General features: G+C 45.3%; 1 protein-coding gene across 2 annotated transcripts; it reads left to right on the top strand.

Annotated features, from left to right (window-relative positions):
* Positions 1–1,087: 1,087 nt before the first annotated feature.
* LOC130296299 (oocyte zinc finger protein XlCOF6.1-like) lies at positions 1,088–5,950 on the top strand. 2 transcript variants are annotated; one of them, XM_056547692.1, is made up of 6 exons: positions 1,088–1,210; positions 1,327–1,418; positions 1,570–1,678; positions 1,887–1,978; positions 2,127–2,235; positions 3,272–5,950. In XM_056547692.1, exons 1-6 carry the CDS (start codon positions 1,123–1,125, stop codon positions 4,285–4,287), a joined length of 1,506 nt encoding a protein of 501 aa, XP_056403667.1. In that variant the 5' UTR covers positions 1,088–1,122; the 3' UTR covers positions 4,288–5,950. The 2 variants fall into 2 exon arrangements, with proteins under 2 accessions (XP_056403667.1, XP_056403673.1); XM_056547698.1 differs by lacking the exons at positions 1,887–1,978; positions 2,127–2,235.
* The last annotated feature ends 5,702 nt before the right edge of the window (positions 5,951–11,652 follow it).

The following is an 11,652-nucleotide window of genomic DNA, read 5'->3' as shown; positions in this document are numbered from 1 at the left end:
GTAATGGAGGGGTCTGGTGATGACTGGAGAAGTGACACTGCTGGGAATGATGGGACATTATACAGTAATGGAGGGGTCTGGTGATGACTGGAGAGGTGACACTGCTGGGAATGCTGGGACATTATACAGTAATGGAGGGGTCTGGTGATGACTGGAGAGGTGACACTGCTGGGACATTATACAGTAATGGAGGGGTCTAGTGATGACTGGAGAGGTGACACTGCTGGGACATTATACAGTAATGGAGGGGTCTGGTGATGACTGGAGAGGTGACACTGCTGGGACATTATACAGTAATGGAGGGGTCTGTTGATGACTGGAGAGGTGACACTGCTAGGAATGCTGGGACATTATACAGTAATGGAGGGGTCTGGTGATGACTGGAGAGGTGACACTGCTAGGAATGCTGGGACATTATACAGTAATGGAGGGGTCTGGTGATGACTGGAGAGGTGACACTGCTGGGAATGCTGAGACATTGTACAGTAATGGAGGGGTCTGGTGATGACTGGAGAGGTGACACTGCTGGGAATGCTGGGACATTATACAGTAATGGAGGGGTCTGGTGATGACTGGAGAGGTGACACTGCTGGGACATTATACAGTAATGGAGGGGTCTGGTGTTGACTGGAGAGGTGACACTGCTGGGACATTATACAGTAATGGAGGGGTCTGGTGATGACTGGAGAGGTGACACTGCTGGGAATGCTGGGATATTATACAGTAATGGAGGGGTCTGGTGATGACTGGAGAGGTGACACTGCTGGGAATGCTGGGACATTATACAGTAATGGAGGGGTCTGGTGATGACTGGAGAGGTGACACTGCTGGGAATGCTGGGACATTATACAGTAATGGAGGGGTCTGGTGATGACTGGAGAGGTGACCCTGCTGGGAATGCTGGGACATTATACAGTAATGGAGGGGTCTGGTGATGACTGGAGAGGTGACACTGCTGGGACATTATACAGTAATGGAGGGGTCTGGTGATGACTGGAGAGGTGACACTGCTGGGAATGCTGGGACATTATACAGTAACACCACTGGAGGGGTCGGGGTGATGACTGTATCATTGTGTGTCAGGTTCCTATAAGGTGTCAGGACGTGGCGGTCTATTTCTCCATGGAGGAGTGGGAGTATGTAGAAGGACACAAGGATCAGTACAAGGATCAGGTCATAATGGAGGATCAGCAGCCCCTCACATCACCAGGTAAGTAGAGATCGTCTTGATCATAGAGGAGAGATTTGGGGTGATGGTCACCTAGATCCTTCACCCATCATCTGATCATCACATATAGACAATCAGTCCCATTGTGTTCCCTACAGATGGAGTCATGGATAGAAATCCACCCGAGAGGTGTCCCCGTTCTCTGGATTCCCAGGACTGTCCAGAGGGAAATGTCCCAGAGAACCATCAGGTAGATGAGGCTGATCCTATACCACATCTCTATAGGGGGGGTCCTGCAGTCATAGATGTGGGGATATATTTGGGGGGTCTCTTATGTTGATGTGTTAGATGTTTCCTCCTGTCTGCTGTATTGTAGTGAATTGTTCTATATGTCACATCAGGGAGGAGATCTGACTAATAATAAAGTGGAGGATAAAGAAGAGAGGATGATGGGCGATCACCCCTGTATGAGGGAAGTGAAGGAGGAAATTCCAGGAAGTGTTACCCCAGGTAAGTAATAATGGATCTTATGTATGTAGAGTATGTAGAAGGACACAAGGATCAGGTGATGATGGAGGATCAGCAGCCCATCACTTCACCAGGTAAGACGAGACCATCCTGATCATAGCGGAGAGATTTGGGGTGATGGTCACCTAGATCCTTCACCCATCATCTGATCATCACATATAGACAATCAGTCCCATTGTGTTTCCTACAGATGGAGTCATGGATAGAAATCCACCCGAGAGGTGTCCCCGTCCTCTGTATTCCCAGGACTGTCCAGAGGGAAATGTCCCAGAGAACCATCAGGTAGATGAGGCTGATCCTATACCACATCTCTATAGGGGGGTCCTACAGTTATAGATGTGGGGATAGATCTGGGGTCTCTTATATTGATGTGTTAGATGTTTCCTCCTGTCTGCTGTATTGTAGTGAATTGTTCTATATGTCACATCAGGGAGGAGATCTGACTAATAATAAAGTGGAGGATGAAGAAGAGAGGATGATGGACCATCACCCCTGTATGAGGGAAGTGAAGGAGGAAATTCCAGGAAGTGTTACCCCAGGTATGTAATGATTCCAGGAGGTGTTACCCCAGGTATGTAATGATGGATTTTATGTATGTAGAAGGACACAAGGATCAGTACAAGGATCAGGTCATGATGGAGGATCAGCAGCCCCTCACATCACCATCGCTGGCTGCTATAGCAACCTATTGGCATCCTGTGAGTGTATTGCAGAGGTTGGATGTGTGTAATGAAGCTGGCTGGTCACCAGTCTGGGTGCTAACAATATCTGCCAGTATTTAGATGCCCCCAGGACTTATAGTAAGGTAGAATAGGATGACCTGCCAGCAGTCATAAAGAAAGTAATACAGGCATGTATCAATAACAGTAAAAACAAGAACAAAATGACAACTCACCATTAGATGACTGAAACTGGAGATAATGATAAGAGGAATAAATAATGGGTAATAAAGTACGACCAAGATGGGACAAATGACGACAATAAAAAAAATTAGCGGTGATATTTTTTTACTATCTAGTTATAGAAAAAAAAATCTAAAACATTGCAGTTTTCATTCTCATTCTCACCCCTAGGCCTTAAAGGAGAACTCTAGGTTAGGGACACTTATACCCTATTATAAGGATAGGGGATAAGTGTCAGATCGCGGGGGAGAATCTCTTTAAAGGGGTACTCTGGTGCTCCAGTGTTCTGAACATTTTGATTGTGATTTCACGCCACGCCCCCTCCATTCATGTCTATGGGAGGGGATGTGTCGGCCAACACGCCCCCACCCATAGACATGAATGGAGGGGGCGTGGTGTGATGTCACAAGGGGGCGTGTCCCTGAAATCACGATCACTGCCGCAGAAACCCGGCGTTTGAATAGAATGCCAGGTCCTGCTTGACCCCCTCGATCATACATCTTATCCCCTATCATTTGGATAGGGGATAAGATGTCTAGCAGCGGAGTACCCCTTTAATAATTTGATTTTGCTACATGCTGTGCAATTTAACCTGACAAGTTTAGATGAAAGTATTATAATATAATAACATAATTCCAAGGTTATATTATTTATAAGATTTTGTTCTTGGCAGATGACTGGAGATCACAATATCTAATGTCTTCAGATTTTAAAACTGATGATGATGATATCACACAAGATACATATGAAGAACATTCCATTTTCCCAGATACACCCTCAGCCCTTCACAGCCAAGATCTGTCACCTGATCTGTTTAAGCAGGTTCTTTCTTCTGATTCATCACAGACTATGGGGCAAAATCTAAGTCCCGATACTGGTGTTATACATCGAACAGCTCTGATAGAAGAAAAACCATCTTTATGCACAGAATATGATGAATCTTTTACCGTAAAATCAAATCTTGTACAACATCAAATAGATCACTCAAATCGTCGTATACGTCAAAGAACGCGCAAAGGAGAGAAGCCGTTTTCATGTTCAGAATGTGGGAAATGTTTCTGTCAGCGATCAGATCTTGTTTGTCATCAGAGAACTCACACAGGGGAAAAGCCATTTATATGTTCAGAATGTGGCAAATGTTTTGCGCGGAAATTTTGCCTTGTGACACATCAAAGAATTCACACAGGGGAGAAGCCATATCCATGTGCAGAATGTGGTAAATCTTTTTGTAAGCGATCAGATCTTGTTTGTCATCAGAGAACTCACACAGGCGAGAAGCCATATAAGTGTAAAGAATGTGGGAAATGTTTTTGTCAGAAATTACATCTTGTTCGACATCAGATGATTCACACAGGAGAGAAGCCATTTTCTTGTTTAGAATGTGGAAAAAGTTTTACTGCTAAATCATCGCTTGTTATACATGAAAGAAGTCACACGGGGGAAAAGCCATTTTCTTGCCCAGAATGCGGAAAAAGTTTTACTAGAAAATCGCATCTTGTTGAGCATCAAATGGCTCACACAGGAAAGAAGCCTTTTTCATGTTCAGAATGTGGCAAATGTTTTTCTCGGAAATCACATATTCTTAAACATCAGAGAACTCACCTGAAAGAGCAAGCATTTCATACCCAGAATGTAGGAAAAGTTTTTTTCAGCAAACAATTCTTCTTAAACATCAGAAAAGTCACATAGTGGAGAAGTCATATTAATATTCAGAATGTGAAAAATGCTAAACTTACAAAATTATATTTCCTAAACATGAAGTAGCCCACTTGAGCGGGAGAAAATTTCCATGTTCAGAATGTGGTGAATGTTTTATTGCAAAATCAAATCTTGTTATACGTCAGAGTTTACCCCTATAGGAAATGTTTTTTTTTTCAGCAACCAAGTCTTGTTTTTACATCAGAGAACCCACGTACGGGAGAAGCCATCTTCATGTTCAGAATGTAGGAAATGTTTTACCACAAAATCACATCCTCTTTAACATCGGGGACCTTTTTCAGAATCATTTTACTGTAATATTGTACAAAAAAGAAATACATCTTATAAGAGAAAGGGAATGCAGTTCAAAAGCAAATAGAATCCAGTTAATGCATCTACAGATCAACCATACAGATAGAATATTTTATGTTTATAGGGGGATTCAAAAAGGATGGTGCAAAAGTAAAGTCCTGAAGTTAAAAGTACCATCAGTGATAAATGGTCAGTGACCGAAAATCAAAACAAAACCAGGCTGACTAATATGGATCGATACAGGTGCCACAAACCACAGTATGGTGTATCTTACGAAAAAACATCTGTGGACCATACAGATTACATCTTCAGGAGCTGAAGCCTTTAGCTGTCCGGACATGCTGGGAGTTGTAGTTTTGCAACAGCTGGAGGCACCCTGGTTGAGGAACAATAGACTTGAAGAACCAATTGGAAAAGTATGAATCCACTTCCCGGCTGGTGTATAGTAAAGAGGTGACCTTTCACCTTTATTGGGAATTTAGAAGACCATGTATACTTATTGAGCACATGAGGGACTCATCCAAAGTAACCATGTTCTGCGCAACAAGCAGGCGCCAAGACTTTTATGGCTGAGGATCCTGTCGCTGGCCGCACCTACCTGGACATGTTATAGGAACGGCCATAGATGAAGATCTGAGAAGCGTTGTCTCTCGGCAGGAGGGTCACCTCCACATTTCCATTTGAACGTTCGCCAACACCTAAATAAAACTCTACCAAAGCGTCGGATCGGTGGTGCCGGCAACAATTATTCACCAATGTTGCGCAGGCCTCCACGATCACCAGATCTAGCACTCTGTGTTCTTTCTGTGGGGCTACAGACCCAGGTTCTGACCGGCTTGCGACAACACATGACTAACACTGTGGCGTCCATATCCGAGAAGACGCTGGCCATTGTTGGATGCCATTCTTTTTTTTGTACAAAGAATTATATTTACTCGCTGGATTGTTAGTATTGTCTCCTATCATTGAATTAAAGGGGTACTCCACCCCTAGACATCTTATCCCCTATCCAAAGGATAGGAGATAAGATGTCTGATCGCAGAGGTCCCGCCGCTGTGGACCCCTGCAATCTTGGCTGCGGTACTCCAGACATCCAGTGGACGGAGTAACCTTCTCTCCGTGCTGGATGATTGGCGATGTGGGGCGGAGGCTCGTGATGTCACGGCCACATCCCCTCAATGCAAGTCTATGGGAGGGGGCGTGGTGGACATTGGGCCCCCTACCATAGACTTGCATTGAGGGGGTGTGGCCGTGACATCACGAGTGGGACGCGGCCGGGGTGTCCCGAACCTCTGGTGCTGCTCTAAACGAACTCCAGGTGCAGCAGGGAGATCGCGGGGGTCCCGGGGGCGGAATACCCCTTTAATGTCTAAGTCACCCTGTATTTATTAGAGATTCGAGGTGGCAACAAAGGTGTTGCTGGAGGCCCGAACTTCCAATTCGGGTTTCTATTTGGACTACAGACAGTGGGGACCCTGAGCTATCAAAGACCACCCTGGTTGAGCGCTCTTGGGGGCCCCTGAGTGACATGTTATGTGTTCCCCACTTTATCTCCACAAGAGTAACACTACAGGAAATGCAGTGTTGTATGGGAGCTGGGATAAGAACAGAAGGTTGGTAGGTGATCTGGGGTTGGTAGGTGATCTGATGGAGATCTATGTATACAGTGATCCCTCAACTTACAATGGCCTCAACATACAATAGTTTCAACATACAATGGTCTTTTCTGGACCATTGTAACTTGAAACCAGACTCAACATACAATACTATGGAATCTGCAAAACGTGTCATTGGCTGGAAGAATCGACCAATCAGAATGGACATTTCACTGGTGAAACCTGGATTCCTAAAGTGCAGGCACTGACTGGTTTCTGGTAGCGCCCCCTACAGTACAGAGAGGTATTACATGTTCTGTACTACTCTTTTTACCTGTATTACTGAAGTGTATGCACTGACTGGTGTCTGGTAGTGCCCCCTACAGTACAGGGAGGTATTACATGTTCTGTACTCTTTATCTGTGCCAGGGTTAGCTTCTCCTTTGGACATCAGGTGAGGGCGGCTCCATGTTACTTTTTTTTAGGACATTGCCCGTACTGTACAGGACGCTGATGAAGCTCCTGTCCTCTACATAGACCAGTGTTTACAGCTCCCAGCAGATCTTTCTTACTTTTATATGTAAGGATTTGCTTTATCTGTGTTAATTATCTATTTATCTTTCTTTAATCCTCACTTTTTCCTATTTTTGGATGACATTTTGGTGGCTTCAGAACCAATTACCAGGTTTCCATAGAGTTAAGGTCTCAACATACAATGGTTTCAACATACAATGGTCGTCCCAGAACCAATTAATATTGTAACTTGAGGGACCACTGTACATCGGAAATGGATCAGAACCGGACCCGGTATCAGATGAGTATCTGCCCCCTTCCTAATTAGATATCAGGATCAGCATATGCACGAGAGAAGAAATCACTCTGACAGTTCAGTAAATGATATTTCCTTTATTTAAAACAGTTTCAATGGTTTTTAGAATCGGCAGCAATGGGCCGTGTGCAAAGCTTATACGTCATGAATTACTGTCCTCGTGATTGGTTTCTTCCATCTGCAGGTGGTTTTCGTCCATCACGTGGTCTTATCATCTTGGGTATAGCTCCTGCTCGGGCGCCATCTTGAGACATTCTTTTAAACACTATGGGAGGGGGGAGTGAGTTAGTGAGTGGATTGGGGGGGTACGGAGTTAGTGAGTGGCCATTATTTTATCAAGCATATTCTTAAATAGACATTTTACCTTATCCATTATACCTGTGGAGGCTTATAAGGGCAATGAAATCTCATCTATGGGGAGATTGTAACTGTACCTTGTGATAATGCCATCTGACCAGCCCCGGGGGATGGGAATTTAACTTTTCTTTACCCAAAATAAATCAGTTCGTGTTTGGAGTTCCCTTGAACTAGTAGAGTCTTTCCTTGGAGGGAAGGGAACATAAGGTTTACCGTATTTTTTCGCCGTATAAGACGCACTTTTTCTTCCCCAAAACTGGGGGGAAAAAGTCGGTGCGTCTTATACGGCGAATACACCCCCTATCGCGGCGGTCCCTGCGGCCATCAACGGCCGGGACCCGCGGCTAATACAGGACATCACCGATCGCGGTGATGCCCTGTATTAACCCTTTCAGATGCAGCGATCAAAGCTGACCGCCGCGTCTGAAGGGAAAGTGACACTAACCCGGCTGTTCAGTCGGGCTGTTCGGGACCGCCGCGATTTCAACGCGGCGGTCCCGAACAGCCCGACTGAATAGCCGGGTTAGTGCTTACAGGACACCGGGGGGGACCTTACCTGCCTCCTCGGTGTCTTCTCCGTTCAGGGATCCCCTGTATGGCCGGCGCTTTCCTTCCTCGTCATCACGTACGTGCGTCGGCGTGCGTAACGACGTGATGGCGGCGACGGAGAGCGAGGATACCCGGCCGGCAGCGGAGACGTTCCGGAGCGACGGGGACAGCGATGGAGCGACATCCAGGGCAGCGGTGACGGGTCCGGAGCGGCGGGGACACGTGAATATTACCTCCTATGCAGTGGTCTTCAATCTGCGGACCTCCAGATGTTGCAAAACTACAACTCCCAGCATGCCCGGACAGCCAACGGCTGTCCGGGCATGCTGGGAGTTGTAGTTTTGCAACATCTGGAGGTCCGCAGGTTGAAGACCACTATTGGGTTCAAAATCTTTATTTTTTTTGATTTTGCCCGTAAAAATTGGGTGCGTCTTATACGCCGGTGCGTCCTATAGGACGAAAAATACGGTAGATGCGGTTTTGGATGTCTGGATTGCATGGTGTTGGGTCCACATGGAGATACCTAGTTGGGGTATAAGGGCTCCGTGCATGGACAGAACTGTCGTACCGCCTACCGTGTCACCAGTGGAAATCACTTAGGACATTTGTAGTGTATAGATAAAACTTGGATAGATAGGGCAGCTTTTCATATTAGTAATTATTTTTTTTATTCGGTTTATTGAAAAGTAAAAAAAAATATGAAAAAAAAAAACAACAACCTGGGGGGGGGGGGGGGGGGTGTCAACCCCCCCCCAACAATTGTGCACAAAAATCAAATACAAGACGTCAGTATATTAAAACGCATATAAGGTCTCAGTGTTGCCAATGTATTGAATACCAATATGTCACTAAAAAGTAAAGAATTAATGATAGTAATTTTGTGTCACGTTTTCTTGGTTATAATTTTACGCCAATCTTTTCTGAATCACCCTGTGTGTGTATATATATGTGTATATATCTGTGTTAAAATGTGTAACTTTTATTTTATAAAAATTCACTTTTAAACCTTACATGCTTGTGTTTGGGCCTATCTTTTTTTATCCTTTAAAACATATTGGGGGAGATTTATCAAAACCTGTGCAGAGGAAGAGTGGTGCAGTTGCCCATAGCAACCAATCAGATTGCTTCTTTCATTTTCCACAGGCCTCTTTAGAGGCCTGTGGAAAATGAAAGAAGCAATCTGATTGGTTGCTATGGGCAACCGCACCACTCTTCCTCTGCACAGGTTTTGATAAATCTCCCCCATTGCCTCAGAATCTATGGAGCTGTAGGAGAGTTAGTAGAAACACTAAGCATTAAAAAGGGGTACTCCACTGCCCCAGCGTCCGGAACATTTTATTTCGAATGCTGGTTGCGGGCCGCGGGGGTCGTGACAACATGGCCACGCCCCCTTAATGCAAGTCTATGGGAAGGGGCGTATCAGCCGCCACGCTCCCTCCCATAGTCTTGCATTAAGGGGGCGTGGTGCGACGTTAAGACCGCCACAGCCCACACCGAGCGTTTGGAACAAAATGTTCTGGACGCTGGGGCAGTGGAGTACCCCTTTTAATAGAGAATCACAGGAGGAGGATCAACACTTCCATAATAAAAAAAAATACCTAATAAATATTCTCAATATATAAACACAATACAGGTTCAGTACAGTTGAAGTCATACTGGAATTGAGATTGTGGTAGAGACTAGAGATGTGCGAACTTACAGTAAATTCGATTCGTCACGAACTTCTCGGCTCGGCAGTTGATGACTTTTCCTGCGTAAATTAGTTCAGCCTTCAGGTGCTCCGGTGGGCTGGAAAAGGTGGATACAGTCCTAGGAAAGAGTCTCCTAGGACTGTATCCACCTTTTCCAGCCCACCGGAGCACCTGAAAGCTGAACTAATTTATGCAGGAAAAGTCATCAACTGCCGAGCCGAGAAGTTCGTGACGAATCGAATTTACTGTAAGTTCGCTCATCTCTAGTAGAGACCAATTCAGCTCCCATCTACTTCTCTCTGGCCTAAAGCTCATTGAGCTCAGTAAGAACCACCTGCCAGTCTGGATTGACAGCCATGCTAAGGCCTGTAGGGTCCACGTAAAGAGGGGGACCCCGTGTCTGGAGTCTCTGTAATGCTAAGGCCTGTGGAGACTATGATGAGAGACGGACCCTGTGTCGAGTCTCTGTAATGCTAAGGCCTGTGGGGGCTATGTGTGATAGCCTGGGGGAGTAGGGTAAGGGTAGTGCAGCTGTGCGGTGACTAAAGGGTGCTTGTTAACCATTGCTACTCGTGACGCCAGGGTGAGAGCTCCACAGTAATGCTTGTCCTACCGCCACCCTTCCCAAAAGCGATAGGGAGGTATATAATAATGGAATGTCCACAACCGGAGAGTTTGCTGAATCAGTTGTAACTTTTACTGAAGATTTTATGCAAGCTTCATAACCGGAACAGTTGCTATACATGCAAGCGTTCTTTGGAGATTGACAAAGGTTGGGACTTTAGCAATTTACAGTCTTTAGGATACTATGCGTTGTTCCACTGGATTTAGGGGATTTAGTTGCGGTCCAGTAGTCACGCTAGCTTTAGCGGGAGTGGTTTAGAACTCATGGTTTGATTGAGGCTGAGGCCGGCAGGCTTCAGGCCTAGGGTGTCTTTGCAAGTTGCACAGATCCGTCCTGCTAGTCCAGCATCCACGAGAGCAGCAACCCAAGAGAGCGATAATAGGCTACAGCTCCCTTATATGGGCAGGGGCTGGACTAGTGCTAATTAGTCCAATACTTGTGTCAATCACCATTACAAAGGCTTATGGGTAACATCTGACCCAAGGACCTCCAAAGGTCCTCCAACATACCATAGAGGATATTAACATAGTCACATGACCGGAGGTCCTGCAACGCTAAACAAGGTAAGTACTATACATTATATTAAATACACATTATTACTAAATATGTACATATATTAACATTGTAGAATTAGAGTAGAGGAGAGGCGACTAGGGGCTATCCCACGTGGGGGACCCCACCTGAGTGTAGTTACTCTGACTTTGGGGACCACCATACCAGGTACGGTATGCAATACGGTACCGGGACACCACATATGATAAGAGACGGACCCTGTGTCTGAAATCTCTGTAGTGCTAAGGCCTATGGGGACCTGAGAAGAGACGGTCCCTGTGTCTGGAGACATGAAAGAATACATATAACTTAGGCCACACGTCAGCCAAGATATGATCACCTTACAGAAATGCAGTGGTCCCTCAAGTTACAATATTAATTGGTTCCGGGACGACCATTGTATGTTGAAACCATTGTATGTTGAGACCAGAATTCTATGGAAACCTGGTAATTGGTTCTGAAGCCCCAAAATGTCATCCAAAAATAGGAAAATATGAGAATTCAACAAAAATAAGTAGATAACTAATAGAGATAAAGCAAATCCTTATATATAAAAGTAATAAAGATCTGCTGGGAGCTGTAATCACTGTCTATGTCAGTGTTTCCCAACCAGAGTGCCTTCGGCTGTCCGGGCATGCTGGGAGTTGTAGTTTTGCAACAGCTGGAGACACCCTCTTTGGTAAACACTGGTCTATGTAGAGGACAGAAGCTTCTTCAGGGTCCTGTACAGAACACGCAGTGTCCTAAAAATAATAAAATAGAGCCGCCCTCACCTGATGCCCAAAGGAGCAGATAACCCTGGTACAGGTAAAGAGCACAGAACATGTAATACCTCCCTGTACTGTA

The sequence above is a fragment of the Hyla sarda genome, chromosome 1 (assembly GCF_029499605.1).
Source record: "Hyla sarda isolate aHylSar1 chromosome 1, aHylSar1.hap1, whole genome shotgun sequence".
In the NCBI taxonomy this organism is placed as follows: domain Eukaryota; kingdom Metazoa; phylum Chordata; class Amphibia; order Anura; family Hylidae; genus Hyla; species Hyla sarda.
This window is presented reverse-complemented; position numbering and strand designations above follow the sequence as displayed.

What these genes read in the sequence shown, in the direction of transcription:
- LOC130296299 (XM_056547692.1), top strand. Translation starts at nt 1,123, where the DNA reads ATGGAGGAGTGGGAGTATGTAGAAGGACACAAGGATCAGTACAAGGAT. An exon ending in GCAGCCCCTCACATCACCAG is followed by an intron (nt 1,211 to 1,326) that starts GTAAGTAGAGAT and finishes TGTTCCCTACAG; the next exon opens with ATGGAGTCATGGATAGAAAT. An exon ending in TCCAGGAAGTGTTACCCCAG is followed by an intron (nt 1,679 to 1,886) that starts GTAAGTAATAAT and finishes TGTTTCCTACAG; the next exon opens with ATGGAGTCATGGATAGAAAT.